The sequence below is a fragment of the Kryptolebias marmoratus genome, linkage group LG6 (genome assembly GCF_001649575.2).
Source record: "Kryptolebias marmoratus isolate JLee-2015 linkage group LG6, ASM164957v2, whole genome shotgun sequence".
In the NCBI taxonomy this organism is placed as follows: domain Eukaryota; kingdom Metazoa; phylum Chordata; class Actinopteri; order Cyprinodontiformes; family Rivulidae; genus Kryptolebias; species Kryptolebias marmoratus.
In genome coordinates this window covers 18,972,759-18,997,317 of record NC_051435.1, presented here as the reverse complement: position 1 = coordinate 18,997,317, position 24,559 = coordinate 18,972,759, and the positions used below count along the sequence as shown (strand labels likewise).

General features: G+C 41.3%; 1 protein-coding gene across 1 annotated transcript in view; it reads right to left on the bottom strand.

The window, feature by feature from the left end:
• Positions 1 to 24,559, bottom strand: part of cntnap5a (contactin associated protein family member 5a) — a gene marked incomplete in the record, with an annotated part of 168,784 nt that overhangs the window by 25,993 nt on the left and 118,232 nt on the right. Inside the window, 5 exon segments of the mRNA XM_025004623.2 lie at positions 5,405 to 5,623; positions 6,513 to 6,683; positions 12,111 to 12,238; positions 14,698 to 14,854; positions 21,254 to 21,454. Coding sequence (XP_024860391.1) covers positions 5,405 to 5,623; positions 6,513 to 6,683; positions 12,111 to 12,238; positions 14,698 to 14,854; positions 21,254 to 21,454 — 876 coding nt within the window.

Sequence of the window (24,559 nt, the reverse complement as noted above, 5' to 3'; positions counted from 1 at the left end):
GTTGAGTTTAAAATCTTCCAACTCATTCAGAACATTGGAATTTCAATTTTGTTTTTTTATACTTTTTAACAGATTTAATTTTAGTTGCACATTTTCTTTACACTGAAACGATTGGAGAACCCTTCATATGACTCAACAACTTCCCCGCGCTTCCACGTAGTGCTCAACAACAAAGCGGGCCGTTTCATTTTCCCTAACAAAAATTCAACGCTAACCAAACGCTCTGCTCGGGCTCGATCGCAGCTGGCGGGATTTAGTGGCGCGGCTGAGCCGACTCTCAGCTGACTGAAGGGGCGACTCGGGAGCGCCAGTCTGATCCGTGGGGCTAATTTTAGATCCGAACAAAGACTCGTGGAGATGTCGCTTTACAGTGTCTGCGAGCGAGCGGCTTGTTTTCCGAGGTTTCTGTGCTAGTACCCCCGGGGCTTCGCAGAGCCGCGTCGTTGGCTCGCTTTGAAGATGTTTTTACTTTTTATTTCACATATTTCTTACATAACAAGTACAATGATTGAAGTATTTAGCTTACTTTATTAACTATACAGCATATACTGTATATTCAATGTTGTATATATTTTATTGATCTACTTGTGCATTTTCCAGCATTCTAATGAAGAAGCAGGGTCTTTCAATTACAATATCCATATGTATTGTGTTAGCACAGTAACTTTAGCTTTTCTGAAAATCCCCGTGAGACCCACGATGGACTGCCTCCTCCATTTTGTCCTTAGAAATCACGCCAAAGGCAAATGAACCGTTAGGCGCACGAACCATGGCCTCACATGGAGCCGACACGTTGCGAAACGGCAGACGTCATGAAAGGCGTTCTTACGAAATGTCCGAGTGGCTTTGCACTTTAACCAGGACAGAACTGAACAATAAATAAATAAATGAGGGGTTTTTTTGAGGGAGAAAGTCAACCCGCCTGATTATTATTTTCTGTCAAAAAGCAAGGAAGCTTGACAGTGAAATCCAGATGATCCGAACACACGCTGATCAAGCTGTGTCAATGAAAATGTTGTGGGTTTACTTAATTTCTTTGATTGTGTGCTTCAACTTTCAAAATGTAGGTAAAAAATTATTTTTTTTCTTTTTTTTTTTTTTGAAACTAAGAACTGAAAACAGACATGTTCTTTGATTATTACATTTATAATTGGAGGGTTTTGCTCCTTGAGAAAAAAGCTTGAGGTGTTTAAAGTCTGTCACATTTGCTCTTTGATCCGTAAACAACATTTACTCTGCCTTTTTCCAGATGTTTTTGATTTATATATATAAACTGAGAGCAGACCATTTCTATAATGATGATTTAAATTGTCAAAACAATTATTATCAATTGGAGCTAGACACCAGCTCGGCTGCAACCAAGAAAGGAAAAGAAAATAGCTAGATGGGCGGATAATAACAGTAATAGTAATAATAATTACATTTGACTTGAAATATCTGAGAAAATTTGAACTCGTTGTCTCACTTTAACTGAACATTTTGCTTTCATGTTTTTATAAGGTTTTGTCCTGATTCCAGCTTTAATTTTTAATTAGATGGAACATATTTTGTCCATTTTTCTTTTCTATTTTTGCCTTATCTGCTTGTGTATTTGCCGGTTCAATTTGTAGCATTTGACTTCGTATGTAAGACCGTTGCATGTTTAAATTGTAGCACTAGCTTGTTTTTAAACGATAACATTAGCCTGATTAAATCGCTGTATGTGCCGGTTTCATTGTAGCATTTTCTTGTGTAAATTGACATATTAGCTGGTTTAATTTGTAGCATTTGCTTCTTTTTCATTGTAAGGCGTCTTTGCCCATAAACTATAATATTATTGTGATTTAATACACAACATTTGAAGATTTAAACTAGCTCATTGTAGGTTAGGTAACCATCAGATTCCAATGTATGCATATGAAATTCTGATTTTAAAAAGCAGCCCATTAAGCTAAGAAAAAAAAAAAACATTCTATCTTATAAACCAAACTGATTCACATATTTAATACTTTTCTTTCCAGTACACCTAACCATGTTTTTTACAAGAAACAAGACCAACTATCTTGATCCCAACATCAAGACAAGAATATTTTAAAACTTGTTTACAACAAAGAATAGAACTTATGATGACCTTATGATGACGGTCCTGAGTATGTTGTGCCGCAAAATCAATTTGCAAACAAAATTCTGAATTAGGGAGTAAATCTTTCACAAAAAACTAAAAAAACAAAAATAATTTGACTGGGTATTCAGGCAAAGAAGCTCAATCCTAATCCTAATCATTATGTGGAATAAATAAAACGACAAGCATATGTGAGACGTGCCACTTGTGCGGTGCTTTTCACTAACTGTTTTGGTTGGAAGTTACAGATTTGTCACCCTGATTCACTCAAAACCCTCATCGTCCTCATCTCCAGCAGCTGTTGTTCGTAAAACAGAATCTGTTCCGGCGTTCATCGGTGGCAACAAACAGCAGATGGACAAAGTTAGCAACTGGCTGCTGCGCAGATTTCCGAGCTTGAACTGCAGGCACCTGGACTAACAGTCTGTTCTGCTTTCCTCGTTATCACTTCCAGTACCGGATCCTAAACGCTTCGGATGGAACATCGAGGCAACTTTTAAATGGGGTTCTTTCTGCTCCAAGCATCCTTTTTAATGGCAGATGCTTACGTGGACTTTTAGTTCCTGCCGCATTCCAGAGAGGTTCGGCTCATATAACTGACATGATTTTAACCAAAGTGTCCAGTAAATTTGATGTTTGACCTCCTCACTGTACAGTAAATCTGACCCGAGTTGTCCAGTGAACTGGTTATTAGGATCCATATTTATGCTTCTATCTTGCTCCTCTTGTCAGGTTTTGTTTGTAAATCCTTGTGTCCATCAGTTCTCACCTGTCCCTAGTTGTTACCTCACCAGGTGATCGTCATTTAGGTTAGTTAGTTGTCTCCATTATATTTCCCTGTTCTTCACTGGCATTGCCAGCGTTACCTGCAGTTTGGTTTTGTTCTCCGTGCATTCCCCAATTTTTCTAGTGAGTAGTTTTGTTGCTGCCACGTCAGCCCTTTGTTTTTAATAAAGATTAGTTTTGACTAAGTCTGCTCCAGTGTAAGCATATAAGCACGACCGCGACAAGTGTGACTCCGACCGATGCGTCTGGTAAACTCAGTGTGCTTCTCACTGGGGAGCCTGGAAAATTCATCGATTCTGACTGAAGAGACCAAAAGATTCACTGTCATTTTGACCAATGAGCCTGATAAATGCACTGCGATTCTGAAGGAAGTGCCTGGTAAAATCAGTGTGATTCGAACTGAGGAGAACCGTAAATGCACTGAAGATCCTGAATGAGGAGCCTGTGATTCTGACCAAGCCCTCCGGTAAACGCACTGCGATCCTGAATGATGAGCCTGTGATACTGACCAAGCTCTCCAGTAAACGAACTGTGATTCTGACTAAGGAGCCGCGTAAATTCACTCTGATTCAGACCAAGGACAACGGTAAACTTACTGTGATTTTGACTGAAAATCTAAGTAAAAGCACTGTGATTTTAAACAAAGAGACTGACAAACTCATTGTCATTTCATTAATGGAGCCCATTACACGTACTGTAATTCTAGCCAAAGAGCTAGACTAATAAACTTGCAGTCATTCTGACCAAGGAACCAGGTATGCATGTTGTATTATCGAGGTGTTTCATATTTTCACTGTGATTCTGCTCGAGGAGCCAGGTGAAGTCATTGTGATTCTGACTGAGGAATCTAGTAAACTGCTTGTGATTCTGACCCTGGAGGAGCCTGGAAAACTCACTGGTTTTCCAGCTGAGTAGTCCAATAAACTTACTCTGATTCTGACCAAGGTATCTGATAAACCCGCTGTTATTACAACCAGGCAAAGTTAACTCACGGAGATTCTCACCGCAGAGACGGAGTAACTGACTGGGATTCTGAATGGAGCCTCGAAAAAATTCACTGTGATACTGATAGAGGAGTCAGGTAAATTCACTGTGATTCAGACCAAGGAGACCAATATATTTAGAGTGATCCTGAAGCAAATATCCTGAAGTATTCCATGTCATTCTGAACCAAGGATGCCTGATTTTGACCGAAGTGTCTAGTAAAAGCACTGTGATTTTAACCATTAGGCTTGGCACAGTTACTGTGATTCTGACCAGGAGGACCGATATATTTACTCTGATTCTAAATCAAGAACAGCAATATTCAGTTATTCTGACTGAGGAGACAAATAAAGTCAGTGTGGATTTGACTGCCAAGGTGTCTAGTAAAGTCACTGTGAACGTGACAGAGGTGTAAGGGGAAACTCAGTGTGATTCCAATGCAGCTTGGTGAAGTCACTGTGATTTTTTCCGAGGACTCCGGTGAACTCATTGTGATTCTGACTGAGGAGCCCAATAAATTCACTGCAATTCTTTCAGACGAACCTGATAAATTCACTGGTACTCTTTCTTAGGAGTCCAGTAAACTGAGTAAACTCACTATGAATTTGACTGACAAGTCTAATATGCTCCATGTGGTTCTGACCAAAAAGCCTGATGAACTCACTGTGATTCAGACCAAGGAGACAGATATATTTAGTGTGATTCTGATTCAAGGATGCTGATATATTTACTGTGATTTTGTTCCAAGAAGTTGACTAAAATTCACAGTAATCCTACCCAAAGTGTCCAGTAAACTCACTATGACTTTGACCAAAGAGTCTAATAAATTAACTGTGTCTGGAAAACTCCATGTCATTCAGACAGAGGAGCTTTTTCTAAACTTAAAGTGAGATATTTTGCTAACACACAGATGGCGCTGACTCCAACAGTTCATGCCAATATTTTAGGTAAAGATGTCACACAGCTTGTAGCTCTTCGAAATTGTAATGGCGATGACTCCCAGCTGCTAGCAAACCAAATTTAAGTTAAAAATTTGTAAAACTGTCTTAAATCAGTCACTGTTGTGATTCCCCAGTGTGCTTAGCTGCAGCAGCCATCTTAAAATGTCTTAATTCTTAAATGTAATCAGGTGTTTTGTAGTTTGATGTATTAAATTAAAACAAACAAACAAACAAAAAAGTTGATGCAGTGCAATAAAGTTCCAGGCTTCAGTTCAACAGGTCCTCCTTAGCAACTTGTCACATATGGCTAATTGGAAAAATCCTCCCTTTTGCCTGATTTTCCGTACAAGCCACTGGATTTTTATCTTGCAGAAATTTTCTGCATGATCACATGAGCCATTAAACCTGGCATTAAAGAACAATCCTGACAAATTCTTTTCATTGTCTCTTGTACATTGACGCAACTATATTGTTTTTTGTTTTTTTTTATCGTTTTTTGGTTGTCAGTTATGTTGAAAACCATGAATTATGTTTGCCCCGTCCACACGCGCCTTTAAATCATTCATGGTGCGATTTTTTTGAGAGTGCCTACCTACGAACAGCTGGCTGCTGAGCTGCAGGCGAAGGTGTCCGTCAGCCGGCGCCTCCAGGAAGCGGAGGGGCAGCTGATCGACGCGCAGGGAGGCCTCCTTGACGTTCCGCTCGGCCCGCACGTAGTGCCACTGCCTGTCGTTCAGGGGGAGGTGGGACTTCACGGACAGAACTGCCGGACCGTTGCCCACATCAAAGGAGAACGTCACCACCAAGGGGGCTGGGAGGCACACACACACACACAAAAAAGCAGTCAGATCAGACTGAATGTGATATGAGTTTCCTCCATCCTGCCTTTTTGATGCAACGTGATCCAACGCTGCTGAAAACCTGATGACCCGCGTAGATTTCTAAGAAGGCCAAGCTGACAGCTCGTCAATACTTCGCCTCGCGTCCGACGCCGCAGAAACACACAACGGCTCAGAACGACTTTACCAGCTCCACCCTCGGGTTTGTGAACAAAATACGAGCTAATTCGGATGGAAAGCTCATGTGTCGAACTCAGGGCCCGCGGGCCAGATCCGGCCCTTGGTAGCATTTTGTCTGGGCCCTCCATAAGATGAAAATTTCATTAGATCTGGCCTTCTGGTTTGGCACAGATCAAGACTCCATCACTTCTCATTTTGTTCAGCTAAGTCTCCTCGTGACGGTTATTTTGGAGCCAAGAAAACAGGTTTTAGTTTCTCAGTAATCTTTGATTTTGACGTGGAAAGGGCAGCCAAGAGACGATATCGGATATCTGACTTGACTTGAGTTAATGTGCATCGGAGTAACAGCAAGCATGCTTTAATGTACGTTGTGTTTTTCTGCATTTTCTCCTTGTTTCAAAGTTAAATGTTAGCAGCTGTATGTTCGGATTCTTGTTGAGGGCTTTTTAGCTGTTTTAGGGGAGAAAAATTCATAAGGAAGCAGAAGAAATGAACACTAATGATATCATTTAGAGTTTAATCTGGGTTTTTTTTGTTCATTAAAGCATGTTTGCTCTAAATTCTATCTAGTGTGTAACTGAATGAATGATTTGACGCATTACATCTAAAACCAGGGTTAATTTACGTGTTCTTTCAATAAATATTGATTGAGGTTCGCTGCGCGCCCGGAACACCACTCACAGCTGAGCTCCAGCCGGATGAAGTCCTTCAGGCCCTGGTTCTCCAGGAAGACCCCCGACGGAGAGCTGGTCTTGAAGTAGAAGGAGATGTCGGAGGCCAGCTCCGCCTGCAGGGTGGGGAAGTACAGGTACGACGACTCCTGGTAAAACGAGGCGGCGTTCCAGATAGACTCTGGAAGGGAACAAAACATTTTTTTTAAAAACAATGAGGGGAAGAGGAAAGACTTTAAAAGGCACCCATCTGATTCATACAGACGGTTGACCAATATAGAGAGTTTAAGATGTCAGTATCAATCTTCTTACACATTTATAATTTTAAAACTCCGTACTTTTTTATTTTTACTCCATTTTTGGCGTTGCCTTATTATCTTATGTTCGTATGAAAATGTTCTATGTGAGAATTCTTTTTTTTTAAATTATTATTGGCTTCACAATGCATCTCGGGAGGATACCCAACTATCGATGGTTGTGCGAGACGTGTCCTCAAAAGGTGCTGCACTGACGGTGCGAGGTGAGGCTTTTGGCAGCCATCTTGAGAAAACCTCTGTGCGTCACTGAGGTCTTGTGCGCGCTGTATGTCCATAAATGCTCAGAAAAAAGCCGTATTTCTCCTAAATGACCACGTATCGTGCATAATGTGGAGACAGAAGACAACGAGCCTCCTAACAAGACTGACCTGATGCGATGCCCCCATTGTGAGAAAATGACTAAGTGCTGTCATCGTTCTAACCAGACCAGAACGCAACAACACTTTATCTCATTAAGTACTTTACATGTCTGCTTAGTCCGACCACAGCTCTGCTACCTGTGTCTCCAGTTCACTTCACTCTGATAACTTAGACAGAGGATCAGTGATGACATTTCTTTACATTAAAAGCACAATTATAAATACAATTTTATCGCAATTATGACATTTACTTTTCTTCGCTTTAATAAACGGTGCATCCAAACTTGTTTTCCTATCCTATATATGTATATATACACATACAGATGTGTGTTTATATATACAGGTGTCGGCGTGTGTGTGTGTGTACTCCTGAACAGTTTTCAGTCAGTTTTGGGAACATCGTGCAAAAAGCATCAGAAGCTTCCTGTGGTCTGACTCCAACATGGCGCCTCAGTGACTGTGATCCGCAGCGACTGCAGGCAGCAAAGCGAAGACATCGAGTCTTGATGCTGCAAACTCATTTTTATTGTGATCTGCAAACGTGCCGGGTCGCGCCGCTTCCCGCGACGTTCGAAATTTTAAAATCTGGGGCAAGTGTCGCTGACACTCAAAACCAGCTTGTACGTGTGCTCTCCCGGGCACACCTGTCATTCCACGACAACTGGGTCCCGCTTGGTTCGGAACTCGACAAAAGCACCGGAACCGAATCAGCTGGTAGTTCTGCGTAATTACCCCACGTTTCGGGAAGGTTATTTAAGCGCTACAGTGGTGTGTAATTTATCACTGTAGCACAGACATGTTTTGATTTATGTAGTTAGTCGACGCACACACAACGGACATAACAGACAGAATCAGAAAAGGTCATGTTCTCAGTAATTATTTTTGGCACAACACCAACCGATGAAACGTTCTTTGACGTGCTGGCTCAGATAGTTAACACAACGAACAGCAAACCATTAGGCTCCTTTGTGGAGTTTAGGCTTTTTAATCTGATATTTATGGTTTGCTGCCATTCTGGCAGTAAGTAAGTAAGCCCACGTCGCTCCACAAAGGTCTTAACACAGATTAACACAGATTGGGCTGGGGCTGGCCATTCTAGGGATTCTGTAGTTCATTGGGCTGCTGTTTTAGGTTTTTTTTTCCCTAAATGAGAAGAGAAATGTCTTCAAGAACAAGCAAAGAAGTCCAGTCGCTTTACTCTTCTTAAAAAGAAAAAAAAACAACAACTCTAAGGTTGTCCATGTTCTGGATGATTGAGAACTTCTATTAGCCCTGCTGTTTAGTTTTAGTATTTGAGAAAAAAAAAATAAAGTGCAAATTATTTATTTCCTTAATTAAAACTTATAATTCCTTCAACTTCCAGAAGTTAGCAAGCGATAGATGAATGAAAAGTGGACTTTATGGTTCATCTTCTATATATATATATATATAATGAGAAAAATGCTCAGTTCATATCAGCAACTTTTAGAATTTTACATGGGTTTTATTTTGAAGAAAAAGCAACAGACAGTAGTCTGGAAAAAGTAAAAATCTTTCCAAACTTCTCCAAACCTGGAAAATACTGGAGTTAAATTTCGTAAAAGTTTCTCGAACGTCTCTCTCTCGCTCTCTCTCGAGCAGCTGTTGGGCGGCTTCACAGTGAAAGCTTTCAGGATTTAAGCTCCTGGATGGTTTATTTTTGGTGACACTCCAGATGTTTTCGTCGTGTGGCAGATGTGGACTCCCGGCAGGTCGGTGTTTAATGACCGAGCCATGCTGTTGGTGTAAAATGAGAAACAAACTCCCCGTGTAGAGTCTGGAAAGTTGCTCTAAAACCTTCGTACATGGAGATGTTGGAGTCTTCGCAGACATGCATGTTACACACAAACACTGAAGAAAGTACATACTTCTGATCCTGTACGCGCCTTAAATGAGTTCATGTTCTTGCGTTTATCCTCCTGTCAGATCTGAGTTGTGAATTTAATACTACTGATCACTGTTGCAGAGACGAACATGATGGTAGGATTACAGGAATGGCTCTAAAATGGTTGAAATCATATTTACCTGATAGATTCCAGTTTGTTCATGGTAAAAATTAATCTTCTTCATACACCAGAGTTAGTCATGGAGTATGGAGTTCCTCAGGGTCGAGTGCTTGGACCAATACTTTTTTCTTTATATAGCTTCCATTAGATTATTAGACAGCACAGGACAAATTGTAATTGTTATGCTGATGATACTTAGTTATATTTATCCACGAAACCCAATGAATCCAATGGATTACAAGCTTGTAATACAGCCATAAAAGGCTGGATGACTCGTAATCTTCTGCTTTTAAACTCAGACAAGACAGGGGTTGTTGTTTTTGATTCTGAGCATCTCTGGAATCAATTTTGCAGCATTTCGCTTCCTCTGGATGGCATCAATTTGGCCTCCAGCACTAATGTGAAGAACCTTGGTGTTCTTTTGGATCAGGGTGTCATTTAACCCCCACAGTAAAAAAATGATACCAGGGCCGCTTTCTTCTATCTGAACAATCTCACTAAATGGAAACATCTTGTCCCAAAATGATGCAGAAAACCTGATCCATGCATTTATCACCTCCAGGATGAACTATTATATTTCTTTAAAAAGTCTTCAGTTCATCCAAAATGCTGCTGCTAGTTTTAGCTTCTCTTCATTGGCTCCCTGTCGAATTCAGAATAGAATTTAAAATCTTACTTCTCACATGTCAGTGTGTGAATGGGTGGATGACTGAGTGTACGAAACACTTTGGAGTCCTTGGAATCGACAAAGCGCTATGCAAGTGCGGGCCATTTACCATTTTTACCATGCAAAGCTCTCCGAGCTTCATCTTATATTATAGATCTTGTTGTTTCATGACAGAACACCACTTTCAGACTGCAGGTTTACTTGTGGTTCCTAGAGTTTCTAAAAGTAGAACAGGAGGCAGAGCTTTCAGTTCTCAGGCTCCTTTTTTGTGGAACCAACTTCCAGTTTCTGTCCATGAGGCTGACAGCCTGACTACTTTTAAGACCAGACTCAAGTCTTAGTTAGAGTTGGCTTGGGTTTCCTGAACTATCCTTTAGCTATGCTGCTAGAGGACAAACTGACCACATTTCCTCACTCTACTGCTGTCTTTACTCGCTCTTTTCTCTATGTTTATTCATGTAAATATTGCTAGCGGTAACAGTTTTTTCTTCCCATAGAAACCACACCTGGACCAGGTCTGTGTTTGTGTCTCCTTCCTGTCCCCTCTAACCTCTGCCAGTCCAGGCAGACGGCCGCTCGTCCCGAAACCTGGTTCCGGTTCTGGTTCTGATTCTGCTGGAAGTTTCTTCCCGATAAAAAAGGGGAGTCCGTTCTTTCCACCTCTGCCTCCGTCTGGCTCGAGACGAAATGAACGCTTGAAAAGAATCAGCTGCTTTCCTTTCGACAACCTTTTTGCCTAATTGGCGTTTCACAAAGTGCTGCGTGCTAAAGCGTCAGATTATAATTGGATTGAACTCGACGCCTGTAAAACAGTGGTTCGCCAAACGTTTTATGTCGTGGCGCCTTCTGGAGCCCGAAACAGTTTCAAGCCCCCCCCCCCGGCTCAACAAAACTAAAACAAAGTGAATCAATTTTAACTATAATTAGGGAAAAGGTATACAAGAAATAAAACTCTAGATTTACATGGTTTTGGGGTTTTATTTGCTCTAAGTCATCGTCAAAAACTGAGACGACTATTATGAGTGTTTATTTCTTTCACAATGAAGAACAAATAAAAACTAATCTTTGCTAAAGGAATAAAAGCAAAGTGCTGCATCAGCCTTTGAGGTGCAATCACTGTTTTTGAACCTGAACAACAAAAGTTCAGTCTGTGAACAAAAACCCAACAAACATAGATAATATAATATAATATTATTACAGTATTAAAGGCTGAAATGAGTCTCCTGCAGATCAGAAAAAAACAACAATTGTGTTCTTTCCAAATCAGAAGTGCAGTTATTTATTAGAAATACCAGATCCCTTCATTAGTGAGGGTTAGTTTCATTTTATCACAGTATTTTTCCACTTAATGTTTTATTTTGCTGTTTTCTGTTTTCCGATAAGCATCAAGCTTTCTTAATAAAAAAAAACCTGAGTGGCTAACATGACTGGAGCCTCAACTCGTGTTATTAATTTTCCTTTTCAGACGTACAAGCAGGGTTTTATCTCTTACCGTTTCCTGTTTAATCCAACGGACGGCGTATCTTCCGTCTCTTCGATTTCAAAGCGCGCTAACAGTGCTGCTCAGACCCGTAGCAAGTCTGATCGGAAAACGAACCTCCGGCAGTTCATCGGGGATTTAAAGCGACGCTCCACACGTCAAACTCTCCCCTCCAATAAAGAGATAATACTCCACTGTCTCTGGTGCTAATCGCTTCTGTCCAGGTCGAGGGCAGAGGGCGTGAATTCATCCCGGTCGGAATGGAAACGTACGCCAACCCCTGTTGGAACGTCACTGGATCCAGGTCTGATTTGGACTCTGTGTATGTTTTTTGTTCGGTCTTGTTGCTTCGTTGTAATAGTGCTGTGAGATGACTACTGTAGCTATGTGAACGTTTGTATGTAACCGTCATAGAGTCTGTATTTTATGTTTTTAAAAAAACTTGAACTTGGAATTTCAGCGCTTGAAAAAAAGGTTTTATGCTACTTTGCGTTGGTTTCAGTTTCCAGCTCTAAAATATTGCCCATAATAGTTGAAGGAGTAAACATTTGGCCGCATTAGAGCGCTTCAGAAGGCGCCCAGATGTCACATTCCACTTTGCTTGTTGTCAGATTTGCACGAGAACAGAAGTCTACCTCTTACAGAACCACGAGTCAAAAAGACCCGGCCTGAACACCGTTCGTCTCTAATCCCCCCCTCCGCCCGCCCCCATCTGCAACCAAATCTGCCACAGCAGCTGCAGCACCGCGGTGATCACCTACTGTCTCCATAACAACGCAGGGGGCCGACGTGGTAGAGTGCCTCCGATCCTGTCCGGTCGGTGTCTCCGATCACTATCTGGCTCACCGGGAGGTGGTCTTTGTAGGAGAGGATTCCCGTGTCGTTGGTCCTTCGAGAGACAAAAAAAAAAAAAAAGACAGGAGTCGTCAACAGAGCAGTGCGGGGGCCTTCGGGGAGGAGGGGGCTCCTTTGTGCGGTGGTCCCGATAAAGTCATCCATTCTCCTCCATTATCAGGGAGCGCACAGAGAACAGAGGAACGAGAGCAACGTGTCACAATGCAGACAAGTGCCTGTGGAAATATGCAAACGGCGCTGGGAGCAGGGACGCTTCGGAGTAGATTAACATCCCGTAAACAAAGACATCCAGAGCTCCTAACGCACATCTCCCACATCTCTTCACAACCTAACAAAACCAGGGTTAGGATGGCTACATCTGTGGCATAAAAAAACGGAATACGTTATGTCACAGTTAATCAATTTTAGACAAATGTTTCCTCACGTCGACACGCTGCGAAACAGACATGAAGATGGCACGAGAGACGTCGACCTGTTAGGAAACAAACTGCAAATGTTTAGCGGCCTCTTTTGATGTTGGTGAGGGATTTTTTTTTTTTTTTTTGTCGAACACCTCATTAGAGACATCACTAATTAGCAGGAGGCTCTGTCTTATTAATGGGGATTCTTGTTTCAGGGCAGCGGTTCATGGTTATACATGAGAACTGGGATGTTGTTCATTGTGGTACGCCTTCTTTTTTCCCATTTTCATGTTTATTTATTTTTAGATGTTTCCAGTAAAGTACGACACTCCAATATTCGTTCTCGTTTCTGGGGAAAAAAAAGTTGCAGAACCCGACCTCTGTAATGGAGAAACTAAACAGCCTCTCCACAGACGCATGGGTCAACACAGGAGAGCAGCTCTTCAAGACAAGACTCAGCTCAACCCCTACGCCTTGAGGATAAGGGACACTCTTTAAGGACCAAAATGGTCATATTTTGGACAGAGAAGACAGCTGGTTTGAGAGGAAGTGAAGAAATCCATGTACTTTAAACGAGAAAAAGCAACTTTTAAAAAAGGAGGAGGTCTCAGATTTCAGGTTTCTAAAACCTACAACGGAGCATTAAGCCTGATAGCCAGTCAGTTTCACTCTCTATGAGCCAGGCAAAACAAAGACCCTAATGACCCTCAGGAGGAAGGGGAGTGAGATTAACCTGCATGTGAACTGAGCTGTATAAACAGAGCATCTTATACAAGTTTTTGAATTCCAGATAAGAATCAAAACACCATCATCTACAGAATAAAAGAGTTTGAGGTATTGTTTGTATTTATAGTTACTAAGTCTTGCTTTTTTTTTGATTTGTCATTTAATTTGACATTTTCGTGTGTTTTTCATTATTTCCTCCAGCTCTCCTGAAACCTCACTCCTCGTTAAGCTCGCCTGCACTCACTCTTTAATCACTCCTCCCAAGGTACCTATACTTCCAGTTCATTGTGTTATCTGTACTGTTTCCTCACAGTTTTTTCTCCGTGTTGTTTCTTCTCTATGGTGTCAAGTTTCTGCTGCCCTGCCAGTCTTTTTATTTCCTGACTTAATCACTCCATTATGACACTGTTTAATTTTATTTTTTGAAACCAGTGCCCTCTACTTCGAAGCAGGTTCAAACATCCAGGGTTTCTTTAAATTTGGCTCAACTAACCCCAATAATTGCGCTTTGGGGCACTACAACGCTGGTTATCAACTTGGCAACTCAACCCAGCATTTGTGACTATGTTTGACGACACGTTCATGTAAAACGTATGGATGGATAATAAAATGTTCTATAAAAAAAAAAAAACCTGTGCCACATCACTAAAGCACAAGCTGACCTGACCAGGTAAGTTCATTTTCCATCAATCATCCCTAAAATGTTGCAGTAAAAGTGTTAAACCTGAGATTTTAATCAGACTTTCAAAAATTTTATAGGATACCTCTGGAAACTTTTGGCAAATATTATGCTCTCTGCACTCATTTTTTGGACTAATCATCAGGAAAAGCTTTATAGTTAAAAGGTATGTATTGCAAATAGACAAATAATGTTAGTGAAATAGTTCTGAGGAACAGACTTTATGGGGTGAAGAAGTGAACCCGGCTTTGCAACTCTGAACGGCCAGAACTGAACCTGAAGTTCCTTCGATAAGAACTCGATCCTGCTGCGAAGCACAGAGCACCGATCTGTGAACGGACTCGAGAGCAGAGGTTCAGTCTTAGTTGATGACGCGCCAAACAGCTGTATTGAATATTGCATCCACAATAAATGATGGGACGGTGTCATCTTTCACTAAGGCCCCTTTCACTTTGGGTGATGACTTTAGTACGATGTAAAAACTCATCCAGAACTTGGATGGTCATTGCAGCGTGAAGAGTCTGATGTGGTCGACTCCTTCACCTGCATCCTCTCATGCTGCTGATGGCTTTTCCTCCCCCGGAACAAGGCTGAACCTGATGCTGGAGGTCCGTATACAGTACATAGGATAATTCTGCAAATCGGGACAAGGTTATGGAAACAAGCTGGTGTGTCTGCGCTGCGTACCATGAGTCTCTATCGGCGTCGCAGTTGCAGAAGTAATTCATGTCCATGCAGTTCTCCTCCAGGCTGCAGGAGCACTGCTGGACTCCAGGCAGGAAGCCCCCCCAGTAACTCCTCCGCTCTCCTTCCCGGTCCAGCCACCAGGACAGTGGGCTGCCATCTGCAACACAACGCCACAGTCTGTCAGAGGGGAGCCAAAAAAAAAAGACCTGATGCTGTCTCAGAAGAGTCATACAATCAAATCATAAAACCTCACAGAACAAAACTTTCTTATACGACTTGGTATTTGCATACTCTCCCTTGTGAAAAAGGCTAAAACATGTCTAGTGATAAAATGAACTAATGGCGGTAATGTTTTTGCCTGTGTCTCTGACTGTGTCTGTTTCTGACTGTTATCAACGTATCTCATGGAAAACAGGAGGGATTTAAATAAGACTTGAAGAAGTAATCATCAAATGTGCATGTATAGTTGAATAATTTTTGGAGTCAACTCAAATAAAAATGGCTGTCAGTGTCAACTTACCTTTAAAATCTACAAAAATGGCTATAACTCTGTTCATTTTCATTGGACATGCTAGTAGCTGGGATTCATGCACAACACTGAGCATTCCATATTGGTTTAGTGCATGAGATCACGCCTATCGTTATTTTCAAGGTTTGACGAAACTCAGTTTAGTTCAGTTTGTTGACATAGCACCAATTCACTATAAAATCAGCTCAGGGAACTGTACAAAGACATTTGCACATGTTATAAAATGTCAATTAGTAAGTTATCTGTGTAAGGAAGCCAACAGATCGCCTCAAATCCTCACTTTGTCGCAATCTCCCATGACAACAATGACTTTGATGCGAAAATTGCAACTGCATAATTTCGATTCCAGTCTAATAGCCGGGCATAAAAGACAGCATGTGTTATGCATGTCTTCAAGGAATAATAAGTGTTTCATTTTCATATAAATTGTGCACTTTGCTCATTAACCAAAAAGACCATTTTCTTTGTCTCGTGGCCAAACGACAGAGACGTTTCAGTTGAGCTGGAAAGTCATAACTCATCACCTTCGCTGCACTGTTAGGAGGTCCAACTTCAATCATCCATCACAAAACATGACCCTTCACTGCAAAGAGGCCAGCTGGCAGAGAAAAGCCCATTAGGCTATATGTCACTATACATAATCACGTATCACCTGCTAAGGCGCGCTCCTCCTGCATATATCACAGCTCCATTAGACAACGCTTTGTGTATGGAAGCACATGTCACAGAGGGGAAAAGGATTACCTGTCCCCGTCTGTCTCTGTCCATGACTGAACTGTTTTTAATGTCCTTATTTCGTGAAAATTAGAAAGACTATCGTGAATTCAGTGGTGCGGCAGCCACAGCTACAAAAAAACCCCATCTAATCAGAAACATTTGCATCACAAAGGCTTTCCATGCCCCTGAATCCTCGCCATCCTTCTTACACTGGTGCTTTGCTTTCAAACAGCATTCAGCCACCAAACAGGTTCACAAATAAGAAAAGGCAACAATCAATAGTTCCCCGTAAGGCAGGTCAACCTCTCGCTCAAATTGGCTCATATTGACACAACTTATTCCCATCAAGAATGTTTCACTCATGCATAACGCCAACACAAGCAGCACAGCAGCAACACAAACGAGGTGGGAATGCACAAGAACAGCACAGCAAGAGGGAAGCTCTTTATTTTTTTTAAATGATGAGTGTTGTAGCGATTATAATGGAATGGGATACATGTTAAACTAAGGAACTTTATTACGGCAACTGTGGAGACGCTATTACAAAACACAATGCAGTCTTACTCTACTAACACAGTCTTTTCTGCCCTACACGGTCAAAGAAGCACCCCCTAGTGACAAGAAGTAATTACAGCAACAGAATAGAGCATAAATGCATTCACTGTGTATACCTGAAAACACAACATCTCCCCTGTTACCCAAGCAAACATTCTTCTTCCTTTTAAGCAAAAGTAGTACTGGGATCCACAGTGTAATGTATCTACTTTGTAAAGTGTGTGTTAACCTCAGAAAAGAAATATAAGATGGACATTAGTCAAGGAGTTTTTCAAAAAGATGAGTATTAGTGTAATGCAAAAATAAAGTGACTGCAATTTAACTTTAATTGTTTAGTTGCCAGAAGTGCTATTAATTGCAAGTTCAAAACACAAAACACTATGAAAATTACCACTGAAATTAGCTCAAAATCACAAGACCTTTGTTCACGTTCTTTCAGTTTGTTTCAAAAGTAATTTTTAAACAACTTATCACATGGTCTTTTGTCCAAGTTGGTGAATATCTTTTCCTTTGCCGAACAGTTTGTTTTGGTGTCCGTTTTAGGCTGAGGGGTTCCTCCACTGTATCAGTCCTTGGTCTTTCATTTGAGCCCTGTGAGCACTGCTGCATCCACTTGACAATGCAGTGGTTAAAGCGTTTGTCCAATGTGAGGCCCTCCTCCAGCAGTAACTTATCCTTCACAGCACTGATATAAGCGTTAGAAATAAACTGATCTCTTATTAGTTCATATTCCATCACTTCACAGCATTTCCGCGGGGCATTATAAAGCATTAAGTCATTAAATGGATTTAGTTAAATTTAAGGACTTAAGTGGCATTAAAAAGCATAAAATTTGAATTTCAGTGGCATTAATTTTATTCATTAGTTTTCAAGAAAAAGCAAGGGGATAACAGGGGAAATGGTCGACATGTGAAAAGGTAACCCAAGTTTGTGGCTCAATAATGTGATTAAGTGATGACATAAAGTCCGTGTGACCACCTGGTCACAAGATTAAACAACAACAACCAGATTTCTGAACAAGGGAAGACCGATGATGACGCACAACTTGATATTTAGTTTTAAAAATTAGTTAACTACAGATAGACTTGCTAAACTCAGTAAATTTGCCATGTTTTGAAAACATTCTGCTCCACGCCACTTTTGGTTCTGATGCACGCTCCATTAAGTTAGAGTTGGGAGAAAAAGCTTGCAAACTAAGGCACATGACTTAATATTATGTAAAATAATACAAAACAAATGTGTAATAGTTTATGCATTCACTGTCAGTCACATGAAAAATGGCATAAAAATTGTGCAGTTTATTCATTCACTGTCAATGGAATTAAAAATGTTTTAAAAAATGGCACTGAATTTGATTGGCTGATTTCTGCAGAAACCCTACTTCAAAACCACATGACCCAGCTAAAGCTCTGAAATCAGCAACATCTGCACGCGGAACACGTTGTCTGAATGTGTGTCTGTACGCCAACACAATAACTTTAGTGACAAAATGTCTTTCAAAGGCACCCATGGCCTCATCAAATGTACCTCGTTCTGGTAGTGTGTAGAACAGACGCTGTCCCTCTGGACCCAAGCAGGGCAATAAAACAGCACATCATCTTTCATCTGGCCATTCGTCTCTTGTAGCATTTATGGCTAGCATGTAATTGTCAAATATTTCCCTCCACCTTGTAAATGGTATAGAAGGACTCAGTGCTGAAGCTCTCATTCTCATTGGCAATTTTGTTGTGGCGGCTGTAATAAAACAGGAGGCGACAGTTAAACTCAAACTTTTTTACAGTAACTGTGCAATTACACCAGATGTATCACAGAACCAGGTTCAGCCTCTTCTGCTCAGCAGCGCCCTCTAGCGACAAGAGGCGATAACAGGAACGGAACAGAACATAAATGCATTCACTGTGTAAACCCTAAGAACACAACAGACGCACAATTCGAACTGGAATTGTGCAGGGTTGCAAAGCTTTAAACTGCATGACAGTTCCAACCCCACACATTCCAGTCGGGATTGAGAAAGCGTTTCAGATGAGAAGCCATATGTTTTCGACTAAAAAGAAAAAATGTCCAGCTGCCTTTTGTAAACTTTTAAGATTTGCCATGTCCTGCATGACTTTGAATGATGTTCCTACTCTTTTTTATTTTTCGTAACTACCATGAAAAGTCCCAATTGAGCCACACGTTTCAATGCATTTCTTTACACAAGGGTTTCCAAAGCTGTGGGTGGAGTTGCGAAATGACAATCCTGACGGGAATAGAAGAATAATGGAAGTATAAAAAGAAGTGTGCTTCTGTGCTTATGCATCCTTAACAACTGCTCAGTTGCTTAAGTCATTTGCAATACACACAGTTACCGTCTAGAGAGGAACCAGAACTATCTGTCGCCAAAAATAGGGAATGCATCACTCATAAACATGGGCCTGGTAAGAAAACTGCAGGGGAATGTGTCCGTTCAGACAGACCAACATCACTCTCCTGCTCCGTGACCCCATTTCTCTCAGAGACGATTTAACAACAATCGCTTCTCTAAACTCGATGGCATCTGTTGGTGTTATTTTCTAAAAAAAAACAAACAAAAAAAAAACCCACCAAGCCACAGGCGTAATACCAGCTACCTAAGCGCTAAAATTGTTGTGAAGACATTAAGGAATGTTTCGACATTGGCAAATATTCCCGGAAAGAAATGGGAAAATAACAAGGTACACTAAAGGAGGACACAAAGAGAGTAGAAGCTGCTCTACGGCAACTCGGAGTGTTCCTTATTTCACTGTCACATTAAAAACCACTGGTACCTCGAAGCAAACGTAACTCATTATAGCTCTTAATTAAGGAAAAAGAACAATGAGCCTAAAACAGCCTGCGCTAAATGCAAATTACACGAGCGAACCTCTGTTTAAAGACAACACCGGAGACGTGTTTTACAGCTAAACCCAACAACTGGAGGTGAACTTCAGATGTTCTTGGCGGAATCCCAGACGGCCCCTTAAAACAGCTGCTGTTGTTGTCATTCTCCTGTAAATTTGCATGAGTGCCATTTTGTCCCCCTCCAAAAATATATATATATTAATAAACCGTGCTATATATTCCGTTTGTTATTAAAAGGGACGCAGTTTGTATCCACACCCTCAAAAAATAGTAAAGAACAAAAGGACATTGGGCTTTTTTCACTGGAAATTAAAAGAAAAACCAACATAAAACTAAAAAAAAAAAACAATCTCTAGGCTGTGTCTGAAAGTGTTCAGGCAGCCGTAAAATAATCTTCTGCTCCCTTTGATGTCTGGCACCATAATGAACTTGTTTATTTGCGTACACATGGCGACAGGGGGGCGGGCCGAAACTGGAACTTCATGAATGTTTCATGGTTTAAGAGCAAACGCTGAGATGTTTGGAACCAAAGGTGCCGAGGACGAATGTGCACAAAGAGCCTGCAGGTGGCCTCTGGAGTTATTGTTAAAATAAAAACGACACGAGCGAAAGAGGGTTGTGAAACAGCCGTTACGAAAAAAAAACAAAAAAAACAAAACGGCTACGTTTTGATGTAGGAACTGTGGAGGGAGTTTAAACGGAAACAAGATCAAAAGAAATGTTTGGAGCAGGTGCAAGTTGCTCACTGTGGTCACCATGGTAACCACACACCTGATGCCAAGTTAGTAAGAGGCAGACAGAAACACAGACTGAAAAGTAACCCTCATAAACATCATATTACTAACTTTGATGGTCACACAAGTGAAGTTTTATGTTTCTACAGTGTTTTATGTCGGACATATGACAAGTTAAAAAGATCCTTTACTTTTAGATTTGAAGAGAATGTTTTTAGCTAACTTTTAACATGAACATAACACACTCTCTCACCTATCTATCTTTGTCAAACTTGAACCATTTACCAAAACATATTAGAGCAATGGCATTATTAATCTATGATATCAGTGGCCTTTCTCAATAGGAAAAGGTTTTCTGTCTCTGCAAATTGATCAGGAATAGTTCAAGAAACATACCTAAGGATGTAAACTTGCCTTTCTAATGTTCAAAATGAATCCAACCAAACATCTGTGGCCTCACCTTGAAACCCAAGGGTCTTATAGCCAATTTCTGGTTTCAATATCTTCTTGAATGCTATGTCTGCATGGCTCATATTTTGCCGCCGCACCAAAATCCACGAGGGCCTTTCTGATCCCTCTGAGGCACTCCTATTTGCTTCATCGCGTGGAGAACATCGGAGAACACGGAGGAACTGATTCGACACCAAACGTGCCAAATTCTTGGTGAGAAACAAGTTATACTCTTCGTCGTTTCGATCGACAGCCGAGAAACCAGCTTTTCCCGCACATTGCTGTCAACTATCGAGCGAAGTGTGAAATTGAAGACCAAGAGGTTCGACACCTCGACAAACACTTGCAGACGTCTGAAACAAGAATAGTCTGAATATAAGCGTGTGTGCAGTGGGAAGGTCTCAGTGGTTTGTGAACACAAAAATACAAAGAGCCTCCGAAAGGATTTGCTGCTGACACCGTGGTGGAGCCTAAAGGACGTTTCAGTCCATGATGTGTCTCACTGGTGGTTTACTCTTCATGTTTCCAGTCGACCTCTGGTGGGATTATCGTTGTTACATACAAAATGCACATTTCTGGTGCTGTAATTAATCCAGGTTCGTGTTTTAATTGGTCAGTCATGAATTTACCTGCCTGCTTCAGCCATGGCATGTCTTGTAGTGCATAAAAACACAACAGAAAACAATATTCCCACCGGGAGGAATGAGCTCACCCTTTGTATTAAAGAGTCGGGACTTCCTGCAGTTGTAAACGACCTCCTGCTGACACTGGTCCAACGCCGACACGATGGCTCGTAGTTGCTCGGCGGACGCATTGTAGCTAAACTTCATGATGTGAGGTTTCTGCAGAGAGGAGTTCTGGACTTTGACGGGAGCCGTGTTGTTGTGGGCCAACACTGTCCACACTTTCTTTTCTGCAAGAGAAACGGTCAACTTTTACCATCGCATCACTTCAACAACGTACTTATTAAATGTAGCACAGTGACGTCTATTCTGCACGCAAAAACAACAAATGAACGGATGAATACGTGTTAAGGCGGTTAGCTCGAATGTTATTCAGTGTAATAAATTACAGAGAAAGAACATTCTTAGCTCGGCTAAAGATTCTTCTGAAACTTGTTTTTTTTGTTTGTTTGTTTGTTGGCATTTACAGTTTTCTTTCAGTTATTACCCATTTCAGCACATGATCAAAGTTTAATGGTGTCAAAACACAATAAATCAAGACAGACACAGGAAAAAAAAAGATTTAAAACTGCTTCATTGTTGTTTTGACCTCCAGGATACAAAGTTAGGGTGGGCACGTGTGAAACTGGTAATGTTATTGTTCATCAAAAGCTATGGATCTCCTGTCCATATAAACACAGAGTCGGTGGAGCAGCTGCTCCCCAATTTTTTTTTTTTTTTTTTAAATTTGGGTACAAACTTGTGCTTTTGCGTCCCCTAGTCCTTGACATAAAACATGTTATCACTCCCAGCAACAAAAAGACAGAAGCATCTGGTGTTTCTTGATGGTAATTTTATTTTTCTTAGTTTCAAACTAAAAAAAAGATCATCACTACATTCTTCACCCCCCCAAACTTTCAGTCCAACTCCTCTACACTGGTAGCAGCTACCTAGTTAGTCAGCTGTGAAGATGAAAAAGAAAAGCAGTTTTTAAAGTGTTAAATCTGGGCTGCATCTTTTTCTGGCTTCGAATCAGAGAGGACAGAGTACAAACTATCTCGCTATTTAGACACCTTGTTTGCAAAAAGTGGGAATCTAAGGCATCTATATATATATATATATATATATATATATATATATAGCACTACGGTTTGTTTGATAAGAAAATGATTGAAGGTAAAATCAACGTAGGATTCAAACCCAAGTGCACTGCAGTTTCCAAAACACCAACTAGTCACACATCAGAAGGATGCCAGGATACCAGTGGTGCTAGGACTTTTCCTCCATTTCGTAACCAAGATCAGACGCAAGTTTTTCTTTTAAAATGTCCACTTTTTAAAAATCTCCCCAAGTTCTTCTCACCGAAAACTCCACCGCGTGTGAACAGGAGGTGCGAACGCAGCAGAAAATCTCTGTTTTTTAAAAAATATCCCAAGCAGTGTGGGTCTTCATTTTATGACGGTCTGAGGATGGGGGAGCGATTCCAATTATTTTGATGACGTTCCTCGGAATAATTAGTAAGGTTTATTTCGGGTAGTAAGTGATCACTTTCTGCACAATTATTTGAAGGCGCCTGTGAATACGGCTCAGCTATTCACCAAAGGTTGTGCGTTGCTTGGGATGTTTAACTAATCTCCGTCGTTGTGCGTCACCGAGAAGCAAAGGAAAACTATTATTATTATTTCAAGCAACAATCAGAACCAAGCAACCTCGTCTGTCCCTAACCTGTGAACACCCTTCAGAGTCCAGCCTGCCTTGGCTACTTACAGTATCATTTGTGTCAATTTGAACTTCTTTGACCGAAACTATGTCCTTTTACTCTGAAGGTTTATGTGACTAAACCAGATGAAGACATTGTCCTGTTTCGAGCTCACTTCATTATGAGGATGTAATGTTTGCTCAACTCGAGAGAGAAAATCCCTCTCCGCTTTGTGATTATTCCCATCAGGTTTCCTGGATTAGGGCTTATTTACACGTCTAATGGATTTCCTAATTGAGGTCAAGTCAAGGCATATTTACTGTCGACCCATTCTATTTTCTATGAAGCAAACTGAATTAAAAAAACCCAAAACTGCATGATAACGCTCTCCTCCGTAATGACATCATCGGCACAATAACCTTGGCCGGGGACGAAGCAGCTGGGAAAGTTGTGACAGCTAAGTGATGAATACTGTCTCCAGAGTGTCAAAACTTAACTCGGTGTGTTCTGGCCTATATGTCATGCGGACGGGTCGGGTGTCCCTGTCTGTCAAACGTCACAGCTCGGGTGATTCAGAGCTCACCGTGCGCTGGCCATCAAAAGATGCAAATGACTCGGCTGATGGGGTCATAAAGTGAGGCGATCAAAGTTCCAAAAGAGACGTTAACATACAGTAAGTGCTTATCCAAGTCCTGCCAAAGGACATTATTTATGGGTAAAAATATTTTTGCTAGACCTGTCTTTGACAAAAACGGATTCAACACGTGACTTTTTGCTCCGCCCGTGGCAGCATTGTAATATCCCATGCACTTATTTGCTTTAATCTGAGTGCTGATAAAACTCAAGTGTAATAGACTGAGACTCAGCTCTCTGAAGGTCCCCCCCACAGCATTTCAGTCAGGTTCGCGGCACCTTCGATCTTTTCTTTCTGAGCCGTTCTGTTGTAGATCAGCTGCTGCGTTTGGGATCGGCGTCCCGTTGGATCATGACCCAGATCGGTTCGAGCTTCAGCTGTCGGACAGATGGCCTCAGATTTCACTCTAGAGTCCTTTTTTTTTTTTTTTCTCCAGAGGAGTTCATGATCGACTCAGTGACTGAAAGGACCATCAGCCCTTCAGCTGGTGTCAGTTTATGCTGATCCGCTGCGTTTGCTTTTCTCCGAACATCATCCTGCTGTGCATGATGGGTAAATATCTCTACTTTGCTCTTATTATACTCCAGAAATCCTAATCCGTGCGGCCGTGTTTGTTTTTAGAGAGAAGAGGCTTTCTCCTGCAACCCTTTCAAACAAACTTGTTCAGTTTTTTGTTTTTTTTTCTCTGACTGTCTTGTCCCGAACACTGTGTTAACACACCTGAAGCCAATCAACAAGCCTCCTGGTTTTAAAACCATTTGGACAGCAGCAGCTGGCTGCTACGTACCTGCTAAACCTCCAAGGAAACAAGGGTGACCCGACTGACCTGCTACTTAACCAACAATCACGTCTCCTTGAGTAAAAGCATCAGATCACAGAGTTTCAACTATTTTGTTTTAAGACATCTGATTATTGCTGTTTGCCAGGTGGTCGTTTGTCGAATTCACTGTAAATCACAACCTGTAGGTCAAAAGATCTAAATAGATTAGAGCGAGATAAAGAGATCCCCCCCCCCCCCCCCCC